Genomic DNA, 18,105 nt, shown 5'->3' with positions numbered 1-18,105 from the left:
TGTACCCACAGAGAACTGACTAAGACAAATGTGAAAGATCTTGACAGACAGCAGTCAATTTTGAGGTGAGCAAGCATGAGGGTGAGACAAATAAGACCATTTAGGGTCTACTTTCACTGTATGTGCCCAAATAAAATGTGATCGTCAAAACCAAAAAACCAACAAAACAAAACAAAAATCACCCAAGTTTATAGGAACAGAAAATGAATTCCGTTTATTTTCAGATCATATTATTGAAATTTCAAAATTCATACTACTTTTATTTCTGCTGGCATCTCTGCACACACCAAAAAAAAAAAAAAAAAAAAAAAAAAAAAAAAAAAATGAAGAAAGGAGACAAAGATTTTTTTTTTTGTGACGGATTTCTGGAGTTTTAGGGAGCCAGGTTTCATTAAGGTCATTGCCTCAAGCAAGCTCAGAGAAAGCACATAGATTTCAGGATGAGGGGAATGCAGAACAAGCTTTTACTACGTGGATCTTAGAAACCTGGGAGGGGTGCTAATTCAAAGAGCTTTTAATATAAAGCAGCTCAAGAATTCTGCCCCTGCAGTCACCCTGTCCTCCCAGTGAAGAGGGATGAGCAGGGTAACAACAGTTCCCACTAGCACAAGGTGGGCTTTGCATGTAAATCCTTTCTCAGATGGGAGAGCAAACGGGAAGTTCTGCCTAGTAAGTCAGCGTAACTCTTAGAAAAAGATGCCCTTTGGTGGTTTGCCAAAAGCACTCAGTTCTCAGGGTCAGCCTGCTTTTCCTTGTCATCAGGATTGTCCAGCATTCTCAGCCTCTTCTCCAGCCTCTGCTTCCACTCTTCCCTAAGCCTGAGGAGACATCATACATGCAGTTGGTTAGTGCCACATCTCCTGGTCCATTTGTGTTTTCCATTTGTTTCTCATAAATACTGTCCAAAGAATAAGTGAAGACTATAAATGCTGTGTGTATGTGTGTGTGTGTGTATCCCTATCTATCTATCTATCTATCTATCTATCTATCTATCTATCTATCATCTATCTATCTATCATCTATCTATCTATCTATCTATCTATCATCTATCTATCTATCTATCTATCATCTATCTATCTATCTATCTATCTATCTATCATCAATCTATCTATCTATCTATCTATCTATCTATCTATCTATCTATCTATCTATCTATCTACCTACCTACCTACCTATCTATCTATCTATCTATCTATCTATCTACCTACCTATCTATCTATCTATCTATCTATCTATCTATCTATCTATCTATCTATCTATCTAAAGATATGTCCTGGGTTTCAGCACCAATGTTAGGAAAAGATGAAGAGAGTGGAGGCAGGGGGATATGCTCCATGGAGGTGCAGTGAGGCATGGGGGCAAGGAGGATGCCTCTGGGGGAGCCATGTTGGGAATTCCTTCCCCCTGAGGGACCAGCCACATGATGGTATAGTACAGAATAGAGTTTATTCAGGTCATGGGAGAATTAAGAGGGTAGTAGAGGCAGAGAGAGAGAAGAGGAGGAGTAGAAAAGTAGAGGCGGTCATGAGCATGTGGGGGAGGGGGGATGGGGAGAAGAGGGGCAAGTGGTAAGAGCAAGAGCAGGAGAGCAAAGAGCAGGAGCACAAGAGAGGAGAGAGAGAGAGAGAGAGAGGAGGGGCAAGCAGCCCCTTATATAGTGTTAGGTAACTATGGGGGTGGAGCATACCTGGCTGTTGCCAGGTAACTGTGGGGTGGGGTTTACAGAATCCCAACAACAAATACGTAGATTTAATTTAGCCTTCCCGAATTAATACTGGATTCAATGAAATTGCCATCAAACATCCAGTTAAAGTGATTTTGTAGTTATCAACAAGCTAGAAAAGCAGGCGTCTGTGGGCTTAGATGTTCAGAAGACTGAAGCGAGAGGATTACTTGCGTTTTAAGAGATTGAAGCCAGCCTGGGTAAACATAGCAAGACTTCATTAAAAAAAATCAATCAATTTTATGTGCAAAAGCAAGAAAAGAAATAGATTAGCCAAAAGAAGTTTGAAGAAGAATGAGGTTGGAGGACCTGATTTTAAGTCGTATTTGATACAGAGTCACCATCATTAACACACCCTGAAAAAAGGAACAAGTAGACGGATCAATAGAAAACGCACACTAAGATGACAAAGTAATCTGTGGTCTCTGATCAATCAAAGGATGAGAAGAGGGCTGGAGAGATGCTCAGCAGTTAAGAGCACTTGCTGCTCTTGCAGAGGACCTGAGTTGGGTCCCAGCACCCACACCAGCTCACAACCCCCTGTGACTCCAGTTCCAGGAGATTCCATTTCCTCTTCTGGTCTCTTCAAACACTAGATACATGTGTTGTACATATACATTCATGGAGACAAGCACTCAGGCACATAAAATGAAAATAAATAAATCTTTAAACAAAATAATCTAAAAGAATCTGGAGGTACTGGAGGTTAGGCAATATGTACAGCAAAATGGAAATCTATAAAGAAGAAGGAAGGAAACAATGTATGCACATTGTTTCTCTTATGAACAATATCAAAATGAATATACGGTTTCCAGTTCTTGTCATATCCTTTTCTATCCTACTTTCCTGAGAAATTTCTAAAGGTGAGATGCTACATTCAATCAACTCAATAAAAAATATTCTGAAAGCTCCAGGACGTCAACTTCTTTTCAAATTTTAACTTAAAATTAATGACTACTACTTTATTATTATTATTAACTACTTTTATTATTGGTGTGTGTGTGTGTGTGTGTGTGTGTGTGTGTGTGTGTGTGTGTGTACGAGCTCAGGCACATGTGGAAGTCAGAGGATAACGTCCACTGTTGGTTCCCCTCTTCTACTCTTTCTTGCTTTTACCTGCTGAGCTGTCTCATTGTCTCAAGCTTCTTATTTAAAACGTCTTAATTGTTGACCCAGGAAGGCATAGAAAGAATCCGAAGGGTTAGCCTTGTGTTTGGCAATGGCTGTGCCTGTAGCATGTTAATAACCAAGGTCTGAAAGTTGAAAGGCACACAGAAGAGGCAAATATATGAAGGTCAGAAGGAAACTTTGTGGAGTCAGTTCCCTCCTTCAGACAAATGTTGATTGCGGGGGAACAACACAGGTCTTCAGGCTTAAGTGCCTTTACCTGCTGAGCCATCTGGACAACCCAGAACCTGACTTTTGTTTATGTTGAAGAAATTATTGTTGATATGTATAAGCTATTGGTTCTCAGTAGGGACCACTTTGGCCTCCAGGAACCTTTCCCTCAATGTGGAATGGGAATCCTGCTGACAGTTGATGTTTTGAGGCAAGAAATACTGCTGAACATGTTACAAAGGGCAAGAGAGCCCTCCACTGCAAATAGTTCTCTGGCTGTAAAATATTAGCTGTGCTGACAGCTCAGTGAGAAGCAGGCTTTAGATGCATTAAAGAAAGCCCATAACGACAGGCAATACTGAGTGGTTCTATTAACCTTGATTTCTGACTTTCTGTATTTTATGTTCTGACTTCTTTTTTAAAAGAGTCCTGGCTGGAGAGAGACTGCCTCTTCCAGGACTAATTCCTCAACCTCTTTTATAAGCCAGAGTCCCATATAATGTAGCTAGATGATTTTGAGCTTCTGAACCGTCTGCTTCTACGTGTCCAGTGCTGGGATTACAAGTGTTTGGATCACACTTTATCTGGTGCTGGTATCTGACCCAGGACTTTGTACATTCTAGGTAAGCTCTCTAACAACTAAGCTACATTCTTAGAACTAGCAAAAGGCCCAGCCAATCTCCAAACTATCTACACACAAGTCTGTAGCTTCAACTTTTCCATATTCAACTTCCACACCTGCCATGGTGCTCCCCTTTGGAAAGCATCCTAGGCTAGCCCTGGAGGCAAGCCAGTCAGAAGCCATTGGGTTTGTTCAAACTAGCCACCCTTGAACTGCCCAGTCTTTTTTGCTTTGTCATGGAAATTCCCAAAGGATATGGTTTATACTTTCTCCCTGGCTCCTATGTTCTGATTAAAACCTGCTCCTTCTTTGATGTATCTAAGCAGTGTACGGAGAGACCTCTCTGGGACCTGTGAGTTGAATACACACTTCTTTCCCTGGATATCTTGTTCTTGTTTCCTCCCTCTGTAGTATAGCATCCAGCCTCCACTGCTCATATCAGTGAATGATGAAAGAATTGAGACCCCTCCACACCTTGTGTAGTCCAAGGAAACCCACGATAGAAAAGCAATTTCCATACTTTCTCAGAGCGCTTCTCCCCTGGCGATCTTCTTCCAGTTCTCGGTAACAAGTCTGTTTGCGAATCTCCTTTTCCCAGAAGCTTTTGAGCTCATCGCAGGTCTCGCAACAGAAGACTTCCCTGCGCATGTACTGGCTGTTCATCCCTGCAACGTGAAAGAAAAAGCATAACCCAGGACGGTAAGTAGAGGCATTTGGATTTGAGATATGCTTGAATCCAGCTTAGTTTTGGCTCAGAGACACCTCTGTCATTACGTACTCAACGGAAAGACTCTACGTTTGCACTGCAGACAAAAATAATAATCATGTAAAAACTATACTGAAAACAGTTGAACAACGACAGAAAGTCATCTGGGGCCCTTGAAGGTGAACCGACTCTTAAGCAGCTGCCTTTTGTGTTGCCTTTTAGCCATTTTACTACACTGCAAGTACTGAGAAGTTGTAGTAATGTAAATGATTCTAAAACACAGAAATTAAAATAAAATTTGTTCAAATGATATACCTGGTGTCAATCAAATTTTAACCTATTATAAATTTATTGATTTGAAAAATCTTTTAATCACTTGTAATTGTGTGTGTGTATACACTTGCCTATGTGTGCTCATGTGGAGACCAGAGAGACAGAGGCTTTCACTGAATTGGAAATTTATTGATTTGGCTAGACTGGCTGGTCAATATGCTCCTAAAATCTGTCTGTCTCTGCATCCTCCCAGTGTGGGGATACCACTATACATGGTTTTTACATGGACATTGGTGATTCAAAATCGGTTTCTTATGCTTGCCCAGCAAGCATATTTTGCCTGGTAACCTTTTTCCCCCCAGCTCATCACTTGAAGTCTCTTTCTTCAATGTTCCTGTTAAATTCTTTGCCACATTTTGATTTTATGTTTGAAAATCATTTTAATTATACTTAAAAAAACCCTGTGACTTATTTTAGTTTGTGTGTATATGTATAACATGAGTAGACAAAGAAACCCTCTGAACCTAGTTGCAGAGCCAAAGGTGCTCAGCAGATGTTGTATTTCCCTGTCCTCTCTCACAGTGAAGTGACTTCTGTTCTTTTCTGAGCAAGATGTGTGAGAGGCATCTTCTATTCACTGCACTGTTGCTCTTTGGTGCTGCTCTGTGAGGAGAGGGGAGGTTCTATACTCATTGTCCAGATGAGGATGCTGAGGAATAGTTAGCCTTCCTAGTGACTAAAATAGAGCTGGGTCTGCTCACCTTCATAGAAGACTCTATATTTCAAATGGCTAACGTGAGCTAATTAATTTCCCATTTTGCACACAAGGAAGCTGATGCTCAGAAGCATTAGTTAACTTTGCTTAGGCCATACAGCTTCAGAGTTCTCTCTTCACTCCTGTCCTTTGAAAAGGGCAAAGTGACTGCATTCTCTCTCTCTTGAAGATCTCGGAGCTCTCCGATGACTGACAGGCACCTCAGTGTTTAAATGTTTGTGACTTAGTGGGTTCTATTTGATCTTGGTATTTTGGGTGACTTGAAACATTTAATAGGTGTTCAGTTATTAATCAATTTAGTGATTTTTTCCCCCAATGACTTTTTTTTTCTTATTAAAAGAAAAACAAAAATTGTCCATTAAAATATCCTGGGACCTAAACAATGAGAGAAAGTCAGAAAGGGGATTTCTTTTGCCCTTTCTGGGCAAGAGAAGTGTTCAATTCTGGTGACTTACTGAGATTTCTCCAGGCAGGGACAGTGCTCTGTGTGTGCGTGTGTGAACCTTGGGCTCTCTTGCTGCCTGAACACAGCAGTCTCCTGTCTCCAAGGGCATACATAACTTCATTTACTTTTATTTCCATGCCAATGTATTCAGTGTAAAAAATTCCAAGAAATTTCTAGTCACTGGACATTGGAAGAGAAACCAATAACAAAAATAGATTAGATTTTACATTTTTATTCATAGACCTAAGAGGTGGAATGGTTGCCCTTCCATGCACTTGGATTCCCTGTGGGTTTAGTTGGACCTACAGGAGAATATGAGGTATTTCATTTTCTGAGCGTATACATGTGAGATAAGAAAATATTGCTTGGACTGAAGAGGTGGATCAGTGAGCAAAAGTGTCAGCTGCATAACACTAAGTTTAATTTCTGGAGCACATGTTAAAAACCAGGTGCCATGGCTCACATTTGTAGTTTGAACATTCCTAAAGCTGAAAGGGAAGTGGAGAAAGAAAAAAATCACCAGGAAACCCGTGGGACCAGAGAGCTCCAGTCTGTAATGCAGCAGAAGTAACAAGAAACATCTCATCTGAACAAGATAGGAGAGAACTGATTCTTAAAAGTTGTCCTCTGATTCCCAAGTACATGCATGAATGTGTGTTCACAGGCACACACTAAAACCATCCATCCATTCATCCATCCATCCATCCATCCATCCATCCATCCATCCATCCCCCCAATGAACAAAAATACTGTTTATGCTGAGCTGGAAGAAAAGGTTTATACTCACAACTTGTAGTTTATGTAGATGTAAAGTAAGAACTCCTTAGATGTGTAATTTAGTCATAAATTCCTTTATTACAAACACTTATTTTGGAGACAGAGTCTCATACAGCTCAGGCTGGCCTCAGATTTACTATAATATGCTTATCTTTTCACTTCACCTTCAAGGATTATAGGCTTGCACATCACATTAGATTTATACAATGCTGGGGATAGAACGCAGGGCTCGCACTTGTTAGGTAAGCATCCCATTAACTGTGCTATAGTCCCAAACCCTTCTTCTAAAACTTGAAAATTCAAATAACATATTTGGTACTCATAAAAAAGGATAGTTTGGTCAAATAAGTACTTACAGAAACGTTTTCTTTCATCAAAATTTAGAGTGAGCATTTAAAGCTAAAGAGAGAGCATCATAGAGAAGAGAGGAGAGTCCAGCAGGCACCAGCTGGTCACCTCAGTCGGACATCTCTCCATTTGACTGGAAGGTGAGTTAGGTGTGGAGGACACCTCTTCTAGCAGGCAAGGCATTAGGGGATCCAGGAATTAAGAAAATTAGATCAGCTGAAAGAAGAGAAGTTTATACTCCTAAGGGTAAACTGAGTCTGAGTGTGCCCAAGGCAAATTGGATAAAAGACTATTAGAGATCTGCAGCATGCTGGCCATTTTGGATCAGAAAGGACTTAGAGATTCTCTTTCCGTGGAGGGGCTTCATCTTAGGAAAGGGTCATGAACTACGTAACGAGGAAGGCAATGGTGGGCACCCTGCGGTCCTGAGTGCTGCCTGCACTGTTTGCATTCACAACACAATGTGTTCAAAGCAGAGTATAGCCTCATCTTGGCCATAGAAAAGATGGCTTTTGCTGAGTGTAGTCTGAGGCCTGCCTGTTGCTCCTCAGGGCCTGGGGGTGTATTCTCTATTCATAGTGTTAGCCTTGAACTTTCTCCTTCAGTGCTGCAGTTTGGTTACATTTGACTAGTTGGCATTGTTTTGATAGGCTGTGGAACCTTTAGGAGGTAGAGCTTTGGTGGAAGAAATGGGTCACTGGGGACTGTGGACCTTGGGATTCTACAGCTTGACCCATTTCCGGTCTGCTATCTGCTTCCTGCTTACAGATGTGATGTGTGCAAGTGTCTAACATTCCTGCCACCATGCCCTCTCAACACAATAGCCTGAAACCCCTTGAACTCCAAACCTAAGTAAGTCCTAACTTCCTCAGGTTGCATCTCGCCATATACTTTGCCCTAGCAAAAGAACAGTAACAGAATTCTTAGCTTGCCCCCCAAAGTTTCCTTTTGCCTCCCACTTTTCTACTGAGCTCTTCTTCAGAGATCTCTTTCTCATAATACAGCTGAGCATGCAAATGATATTTGGATTGGCCAGACTCTTCTGCTCGTCATTCCAGCGCTGGACTTTTTTTTTTTTTTTTAATCTCGTTCACCGCATCCATAAGGGAGCATACTTTCCCCTCACCACTCCCATCCCCTGACTCATGTACCAGCTCTGACGTCTGTGTTCTGTCCGTCAGATGGACGAGGGAAGAAAAAAATGAGGACCTTGTGGGGCTTACTACCATGAAGTTGAGCCAGCAGGAGCTTTCTGTGCTCAGAGTTCCCATTTCATTACCCAATGAATGGACACTAATTGTTGTGACCTGGCTCCCAGTACTTCATTCATGGGCTTTTTTTGATTCTGTAAACATGACAGACTGGTACTTCACTCATGGGCTTCTTTTTGATTCTGCAAACATGACAGACCAATACTTCATTCATGGGCGTCTTTTTTTATTCTGCAAACACGACAGACATGTTCGCAGGATGCCCATCCATTGCAAGCATGGAAAATGTTAACCACCTTGAACCACCACTTACGTAGGCTCTCGTCAACTCCGGTTCATACATGATATCAAGTGCTTCATTCCACACTGACTCAGCTCACACTTAAGGTTTATTTGTTTCTGTTGCTGGGCTGTTAGGATTAGAAAACCCGAGATGATAGAATAAGAAGCTCCCCTTTTGTCCAAGGCCCAGTGTTAGAGTCTGGACAGATGCCTTTAGCAAAGCTTCTGGGACCACTTGGGATGTTGCATTTGTGGTCAGGATGAATAAACACACTCACTGTGTGATGCCAAGCATGCTGAAGAAGTGACTGATCTACTAAAAATGAGAGTTGTCGTCACTTGCAACTGCCCTCATCCCTCACAGGTTATTCATAGCTGCTTGTTTTGGTGGGAGATCAAAGCTCAGATTTTAGCAATATGACAACTTCTTTACCATAAAGTGCATTTTGACTTAGGCTAGATCCTCTCTCTAGTTTCTTTAGCTCTTAATCTGTTTTATACTTATTGCTTTCCTTGGTTGTACTGATTGTGAGGGGCACAATAGTGGATGGCACTGGCAGCTAGGGTCCCCAAGAAATAGAATTGTGGACTGGGAATGTAGCCACGTTGATAGAGTGCTTGCCTAGTATACATGAACCTCCGCGTTCAATCCCCAGTACCAAATGAGCCACCCGGAATTCTAGCTCTTGTGAAGTAGATGCTGAGGGGGTCAGAAGTTTAAGATCATCTTTCAATACAGAGCTTGCTTGAAGCCAGCCTGAGGTACTTGATCTCATATCAAAAAAAAAAAAAAAAAAAAAAAAAGAAGAGAAAGAATTGATAGCAATGTCAGGAAAATAAAAACTCAAAGGCAGGAATGGTTCATTTTGATTTAAATGGGTTCATTTTGATTCCCCTCAGCTGTGACTCACTGTCTCAGCACTTACTCTGGGACAGACAGGAAATCATGAACCATATACACACATCTCTGCGCTCCTGTGACAATGCAAAGACACTGCACGATCCACCTGCTTTCTCTGGGGGTTGGGAAGATGCGGACGCTTCTGCGATCTCAGTGGAAGGACCAGCAGTAATTCAATAGCTCAGAAATAAGAAACATGAAGCCACATGTAGATGCGCAAACCTTTGGAGGCTGTCTCTCCTGAGCTACTGCACTAATATTAAACTCTGATGTTTTACTAGAGGAATTTTCACCTCAGGTGTCTCAATTGGCTTAAAAACCAAACCAAAACAAAACAAAAAAGCAACCTTCAGGTCTTTTACCTCTCCACTTAAGAGTTTCAGCTTGTTGATTTCATCCTCAGGTGAGTGCAGTTAGAAGGGAGTGGCCTCTTAGGAGAGGCTGTGGGTGTATTTCGTGTCTCCTTGGTTTCCTTCAGTCCCCAGGTTCACTAAGAATAGAAGTCAACGTCTTCGTTTTGACACTCAGCTTAACTGTTCTGTTATTTACCCTAACAGCTTAAAATCAAGAGCAGCCAATTTAAGTAAGTCTAGAGGCCAGAAGGTCACATAAATGTCATTCTGGTTTTAAAAAATACATTATTATTATTATTATTGAATGGGCAGGGCATGTGTGTCACAGTATACCTGTAGAAGTCAGAGGACAACTTTACAGAGCTGGTTTTCCCCTCTACCTTTTAGTAGACTCCAGGAATTGAATTAACATTTTTATCCATTAAGCCATGTTGCTGGTCCTGTTCTGGGTATTTTTGTATATGATTCTCATGATTACAACTATATCAGGTTGAGTGTGTTTAATTTTTTGTTTCCTCAAAAAAAAAAAAAAAAAATCATGGCTGTTGGGATTCTGTAAACCCCACCCCACAGTTACCTGGCAACAGCCAGGTATGCTCCGCCCCAGTTACCTGACACTATAAAAGGATGCTGTTTGCCCCCTCCTCTCTCTCTTGGTCTCTTGCTTTCTTTGTCTCTTGTCCCTGCTCTCCCCCCTTTCCCTTCCTCTCCCCATTCTCTTTCCCCATCTCTCTCCACCTGCTCATGGCCAACCTCTAATTCTCCACTCATCTTCTCTCTTCTCTCTCTCTCTCTGCCCCTATTGGTCCCTTAACTCCCCTCACCATGCCCCAAAAACTCTATTCTGTACTATACCATCATGTGGCTGGTCCCTCAGGGGGAAGGAATTCCCAACATGGCTCCCCCAGAGGCATCCTCCTTGCCCCCATGCCTCACTGCACCTCCATGGAGCATATCCCCCTGCCCCCACTCTCTTCATCTTTCCCCTCACAGTGGCTATATGGAACAGATTTCTGTCCTTTAAGATGGCAGTAGGTTAGGCAGGCATGCAATCACTGTATTTGGGAGGTGGAGGCAAGAAGATTAGGACTTTGAGGCTAGCCTGCACTACATGAGAGAAACTCCGTGTTAATCCCCAGGGTTGTCTAATTTTCTCCAACTAGCAATGGAGCTGTGAGTATTACAGAAAGAACACACAGAAGTATGTAGGGGTTAAAGGTCATGATGTAGCACCTTATTCACAAATGGGTAAGAAAAGTATAGGAGATAAGGCAGGTGATTGCAGATGTGTCTGGGCTTGGGGTTCTGGGAGTTCTTTGAATTCTTTTCTTTTTTTTCTTTCTGTTCTTCAGGGCTCAGAATCAAACCCATGCTATGGAAGCACTCTACTGCTTACCCATGTCTTCAGCCCTGAGTTATCCTTGTAACAGTTTGTAATCTTGAGATGTGTGTGAAACATTAAAGAAACACTTCTTCCAGGGCTGCCCAGATAGATCAACTAGTAAAGATGCCTACCTCGAAGCCCGGTAAACTGAGTTCAATCTCTAGGACCCAGAGATAGAAGGAGAAAACCAACTTCCATAGTCTTCCTCTGACTTCCACATACATGCTATGAATATGTATATGTGCCCACACATACTAAAAATGTTTATAAAAAGAATAAAAATTTACTTTTGTGTCCTTAAAAGAAAAAAAAAGCACATTTCCCATTTTTTCCCCATTTAGTCCCCAGTCTCTTATGTAGAACCCAACATCTGTAAATAAATTGAGGATAAACCCAACATACTGTAAATAAATAAACAGTTTTGACTTTAAGACCCTTTGTACTAAACATTTTATAGAGCCAAAAACATGGATAACTTAAAAAACAAACAAAACAACAACAACAAAAAAATCTAACCAGCTTTAGGGAACTTTGAAAGGGCAAAGAGTTTTTTTTTTCTTGTATCCATTACCAAGATTAGAATTTGAGAAACAAAACGACATATAACACTTCGGATTGATATACACGTTTATAGTAGACAAATGAAAGGAAGGAGATTCCCAGTGAATGTGTTTAGAAGAGGTTGGAAAACCAGGAGGGCAGTCTATCTGAGGCACACCAAGCTTAACCAAAGACAGCAGATGAAACCTGAAGGAGGTCACAGTAGTGGCTTGGCCACTGACTCCTCTCAGTGGAGGCTTTGAAATGAGATGCTAGCTCACTTTGCTGGTTCTTACTGAGTGTGGGGCATGTGGTGGCTGAGGGGAAAATAGTAACTTCACAGAGCAGAAACAAGGAACACCTTATGTAAGTAAGGGTCATATCAAAGTGGCTACTGTTGCTTTCACACAATGCTGCCTTAGGCTGTGTTGTCCCTTCAGTACCTTTTTAGGGAAATTACACATTGGTTACATTGTTCCCACTCAAGTAAATGACTCCTAATCCATGCTCCTGCAGGCTGCCCTAATTAAAGGCAGCAGGTCACGCATATATGCATAAAATCTAAAAGGACATGAAAACAGGCAGAGAACTTGGCAAGAATCAGGGATTTGGTGGGAGGGGAAAGGGATAGGAGATAATGGAGGACAGAAGAGATTTTGATCAAGCAACACAATTATGAATAACATTGTAAAAGGATAAACAAAACAAATAAACAAGAAAATTTGAGGTGAGTTAAAATTCAGCCTCATTCTACAAAGCATCTGACCATTGTTCCTTAAAACGACTAAGACCAGGCAGCACAGAGGTGGATGCCAGGCTAGCATGTTTAAACACTAGTGTGCGTCGTCATCTCCCAGAAACACACACACACACACACACACACACACACACATTTTAAATTATTTTAAAATAAAAAGTAAAAAGTTAAAAAAGGTGCCTCATATTACACATATGCTTTCTACCACTGGAGGTGTCCTGGCTAAGGAGTCCTGGCTGCACTTAGAGGCATTCTGTCCTGGAGCCATGCCATGGATCTGTCACAGAAAGAGCCCCGACTAGCAGTGACAGGTCCTGTGCATTTTTCTCCATCTCCTCATCTGTGAAGTGGAATAATGTATACACAAAGTCAGCTTCCAGCTGAAGAAATGGCAGGGCCCAAATGTTAAGCTTTCTGGCATGGCTAATGCTTAGTAAAACCTTACTTTGCATCCTTTATTGTTTTAATAACAGACAAACCAAGAGCTGCAAACCAGAAGCACAGTGTGTTCAGAAGACTCTTGAAAATTCTAGAATGTGCACTGCTTTACGGTGGACATGGCACTCAGTTCCAGATGCCTCTAGCCAACAGAGTGTTGACCGATATTTTAGGTTTTTCCAAAAGAAGTTATAAATAATATACATATTTTTAAAAAGGTTCAATCTTATTTTAAAATATTGGCAATGAATTTTAAGACACTTAAAAACATGAGACAGAATGTCAAAACATGCCTGCTGGCCAGACAGGTCTTTGAGTGACCAAGTTTTGATCCCAACATGGGCTAGTGAGCTCTCTGTAGACCAAGTAGCTTTGTCTTAGGTTCTGGGAGAAACTGTCTCTTGATCCCCTTCCACAAACTGCCAGACCAGTGGCCTTCAGATGTCACTAGTCAATGCCTTTATTTTCTCAATAGGAAGAGTGATAAGCGGCTATACATCTCCTCTGAGGCAGTGGACCCTAGCCACTCTGATATTGACATTTTTTGTAGAAGCATCTGAACACATTGAGGGATTACTCGTTGGTAAAGTGCTTGCTTTGTAAACACTAGTTCAATCCCCGGAATGCAGATGAAGAACAACAAAATTCAGGTCTCAGGAGACAACTCAGTGGATGAGAAGACCTGAGTTTGAATGCCAAATACTCTTGTCGAAGTTAGGAATGGCTGCTTGTGCTGGTAACCCAAGCAACAAGGGACAAAGACAGTCAGATCCCAGGTGAGGTAGCTCACTAGCAAGTCAGTCTGGTGTTCAACGGATAGCTTCAGTTTCACTGAGAGGCCCTGTCTCGAGGGAATAAAACTAAGAGTGATAGAGCCAGACCCTGTATGTCCACACTGGCTTCCCACACACAAGTACACACACACACACATAGGTATAGAAACTAGAGTCTCGTGCACCCCAGGCAAGCAGCCTACTAACTGACCTACATTCTTATTTAAGTTTCGGTGGATACTTCAGTCTCCTCATTATGAGTTTATGAATTTGAGGTATGCACGTGTGTGTGTGTGCATGCGTGCATGTGTGTATTCCCTGGGGTCTTCTTGACATGAGTAGTTAGAGAAACTGCCAGCATTAAGTTCTAGGTAAGATTACACTGTCAAAATTGTATGGACTTTGGGTTTCAGCTTCTTCATTTCCAAATGAGGCCATCTGGCAGCCTTGGGAAGGCAAACAGAAATAGACCAACCCTTAGCAAAAGAGACTGCTCAAAAAATTTTTTTTTCATTTTGATTGTTTTTTTTTTTTTTGAAAGTCGGTTTGTTATAGCTAGCCTAGCTGGTCTCAAACTCATCATATAGATGAGGGTGAGCTTGAAATCATGATCTTCCCAAGTGTTGGGGTTATAGGTATGAGCACCTCTTTGTTAGGTTTCAGCTGGTGGTTCTCAAATTTACTTTACTGATTAACTTCACTTAAGAGTCTTAGAACACATTGCCAGAATGACTTTACACTAAATAGCCACTTAGGTGACATTTGTCGTAAGTTGACTCTGTAGGACTCATGCAATCTCTCTAATGAAGAAACACAGGATAGTCAACTGTGAAAATACAAACGAAATTCTACGGTTTAATTTCCCAGGTCCCAGATTACACAGTCAAGCAAAAACCTCAAATTAATTTTTAATCCTCCTATCTATCGGCTTCCTGAGGCACTTCTGTGGTCTGGCACCTCTAACCAAGTTTCTTGGGACTAAATTTACCCATCAATCAACACAAGATATATTCCATATTTTGGTTAATCTTCACGGAGCCTCACTCTGTGAGACTGACACCGATTCTTGTCTTTTTCACACTCTCGAACTTGAAATTCACACACCACTAACACTTAAGGAAAAAGAAAACCAGAGATTAAAAACAAGACCAAAAAACCCCCTCACCTCATAAAAGACATTTCAACCGGCCACAGAACCTGTGTGCCCAACAACCTGACAGCACAAGCTCAACGCATAGTACCTTAAAGATGGATCGGCGGGTGAACTGATGTCCTGCTAGGGTGTAAAGAAGGGCAAGTGTCCTGGTTTCTGCCTCCTCTGCTCCGCTTGGGGAAAGCCACAGGCACTATTCTGAAACCTCATGGTTGGAGCCTTTTATACATGGAGTAGAAGGACTGACAGAAATCCCTCAGCCTTTCAAGGTCATTCGAGCCAAATTAGTAGTAGAATCAGGCAATATCTCTCCAGGGACACAGTAGCCTTCCCTCATGGTGAGAGATGGTTCTAAAGAAACCCCATCTCTCCCTCCCCTGCCTGCTCCTGAGCAGGCAAGCTTCTGTTTTGGCAGTTTCTCATGAATGCTATGACTTGGCCTGAACCTAGAGAGGTAGTTTAGAACACGCATGGATTACCCATTTGCCTTGTTGCTCTGTGACTTGTGAAAAGCCATTCTCTGCCCCTTAGTGTGCAAAAGGGACTGGAATGGTGGGGCGAGCCACACTTGGGTATAATCTTACAGGAAGATTTAGTGAGGCATCTTGTTCTTTGGAGCCATTAATCCTTGAATAGAATCGGTGATGACATATCACGGCCTGCTAGTACTCTACCAGCTGGGAAGGAATTGACCCCTCATGAGTGCTTTCCAATCAAATGCATCCAAGTGAGATCGACTTCTCCTTTTAGAGTGGCTCTTGTCCCATCACGGAGAAGCACACTTTGTCCTTAGGAAAAACATTTGGAACAGTCACTGATCTGGTCACAGAAATAGCTCTGGTTTTCATCAAATCCTTTGACTATGCTGCTAATTGCAAACCCATTACTTGGTTCAGTGGGACTATAAATCTGCAACTCACATTACACATGACAACTCATCTAATATTGATATGCAGATTTCAACTTGCTGAAATGGCAATATTTAATGTTGAGTCTGTAAAAGTACCTTAGTAAAGGCACTTACTATAAACTGGATGCTTAATTCAACAGCAGAAAAAAGTTCCACAACAGAATTTTCTTTTTAATTACAGGAAAGAAAAGTTAGCTTGAATTTTTTTTTTTCTGGAACTCTCTGCACACAAGCAACAATTTAAAAGAACGCAATGAAAATATTTCCAAGGAATACATCGAAATCACAATGAGATTCACAACAAAGTCTATATCTTAAAACTTTAAATGAATGTTAGTATTTTATGAATATTTTCAAGTAAAGAAAATATAGTAAAACTAAATAGCTAATCACTATAATTGTCTTTTTTCTTTCCCCTTTCCTCTTTCCCCTTCTTTCTTCCCTCTCTCTTTTCTCCCTCCTTCCCTCTTTTCTTCCCTTCTTTCCTCCCCTTTTCTTCCCTTTCCTTTTTCTCTTCTCTCCTTTTCTTTTCATTTTCTCTTTATCATATGGTGCAAAAGCTACGAAGACTGTATTGATTACATGAGATTCTTCATTCTTTTCTTCATTCTTATTTGAAACAATGAGAAAAAAATTCAAGGGAAACAAAAAAAAATTTTGCAAACATTTAATCCACTGACAGAAAATCTTGTAGCTAACAATTGCTCTTTTAATTTTTCATTAGATTTATTAGTTTATTTCAAATGTATTTTGTTCACATGTATATAGGTGGATCACTTATATGCTTGGTTACTTTCAGAGGTCAGAAGAAGCCTTCAGATTCACTGGACCTAGATAAACCACTGTGTTGGTGATGGAAATCAAACTTGGGTCCTAAGCAAGAGTGACAGGTGCCTTTAATCACCAAGTCATTGCTCTAGCCCCAATTGATCCATTTTAAAGAGCTATCCATTATGTTCTTCTTAGTTCAATCAAGATTTTAATCTACAAGGGTAGGGTTGTCCACATTTGGATCTGTTTATTGGGAAGACACTTGCTCAGCGAGAGGATCACATACATAACTGAAGGGTGGCAGAGTTAGGATCTGAACCGAGGCTGTTGAACTCTCATTTCTTGCCTTAAATGATCTCATTCAGCAATTACAAGTAAGCCCCCGTCTCAGACAAAACTCACAGCACTTCTGCCCATTCCCCTACTAAGAAAGGAAAGTTTATTTGAAAGAGAAAGAAATGAGAGACAGGCATTCATGTCAGAACCTATTCCGGACTCCTTCTGGAAGGTGTAACATGTAGTTAGTGCCCAAACAGGGTCAGGAGAAAAGCAGGGATGTGCAAGCACCTATTATTTCAAGACTTCAAGGCATACTGTCCCGAGTGTAGTTTTTGGCATGAATAAATCCCCTCTTTGCCCTTATTGTGGAATTAGAGATTTAGTTAGGCTTTAATTTAAACTTTTCTTTTTTATGCACAGAATGGATATGCCTCATTTTACATTTCAAATTTTTATTTTATTTTTAAAACTTCCTCTTTCTTTTTGAATGGAAAATTATAAATCCCCCCAAAGCAACCCCTTTCCCCCAAAGATATAATTTAAAAAAATGTTTGGTGGTTCTAGAAGTGAACCTGGGTCCTCACACATGCGAGGCAGGTATTCAATTACTACGCTGCATCCTCAGCCCACACCACATTTTGTTAATTATTTCACTGATTGACATACAGTTGAGAGGTTTTCACTTTTTTTTTTTTGACTCTTGTGAATTATGTGGTTATAAAATTCATACAGAAGTTTTTGTTTGGACATTTGGCTTTGTACGGACATTGCCTGTTTTTGTAAATTACACCCTCGTGCCTACAGACCCATCTTTTTTATTTAGGAATTGTCTAGAATGAAATTTAGTAGTGACTTGACTGTAGCGGTAAATATTAAAAAAGGCAGCGCCCTGTTCCTGCGCGTTCTGCTCTGTGCAGAGCCGCGTTATCTGCGAACTGCAGTCCTGCGCGGGGTTCAGATCCTGGCTGCCTCTGACCAGGATGGTCCTCGACCGCCCCAGTGTGGCAACCCCGGGCTTGGTGCTCCTAGTCACCGCACTTTCTCTTACATTCGATTAAGCCACCATATGATAGAAAACACCACACTCCATCTCTTATCAAATATTCATATCAACCTGTATCTACACGCAGAGAAGAATATTAACATCTGCCTCCACATCGTCGCTCCCACCTGCTTCTTCCCTGCTCTGGCTCCTTCCTCCCCTTCTAAAACTGTCCCCGCCCATCCTTTCTTCTCGTCCAATGACAGGCTTTGTGTTAGCCCTCTTAATTTCAACCACACTTGTTCTTCACAGAAAGCTTGTTGACTCCCACATGAACCACCACATGGAGCTGCTGTGACCATGG

The 18,105-nt window shown here is 41.3% G+C and overlaps 1 protein-coding gene across 1 annotated transcript; it reads right to left on the bottom strand.

The window, feature by feature from the left end:
• Nucleotides 1-450: 450 nt before the first annotated feature.
• On the bottom strand, nt 451-14,976 carry FAM240B (family with sequence similarity 240 member B). Its single transcript, XM_080941998.1, has 3 exons — nt 14,888-14,976; nt 4,204-4,348; nt 451-818 (listed from the first exon to the last, which is right to left on the bottom strand). The coding sequence occupies exons 2-3, from the start codon at nt 4,344-4,346 to the stop codon at nt 725-727; spliced, it is 237 nt and encodes a 78-aa protein (XP_080798124.1). The 5' UTR covers nt 4,347-4,348; nt 14,888-14,976; the 3' UTR covers nt 451-724.
• Between the last annotated feature and the right edge of the window lie 3,129 nt (nt 14,977-18,105).

The sequence above is a fragment of the Micromys minutus genome, assembly GCF_963924665.1.
Source record: "Micromys minutus genome assembly, chromosome: 1".
Lineage (NCBI taxonomy): Eukaryota > Metazoa > Chordata > Mammalia > Rodentia > Muridae > Micromys > Micromys minutus.
This window is presented reverse-complemented; position numbering and strand designations above follow the sequence as displayed.

What these genes read in the sequence shown, in the direction of transcription:
- FAM240B (XM_080941998.1), bottom strand. Translation starts at nt 4,346, where the DNA reads ATGAACAGCCAGTACATGCGCAGGGAAGTCTTCTGTTGCGAGACCTGC. An exon ending in GGGAGAAGCGCTCTGAGAAA is followed by an intron (nt 819 to 4,203) that starts GTATGGAAATTG and finishes ATGTCTCCTCAG; the next exon opens with GCTTAGGGAAGAGTGGAAGC.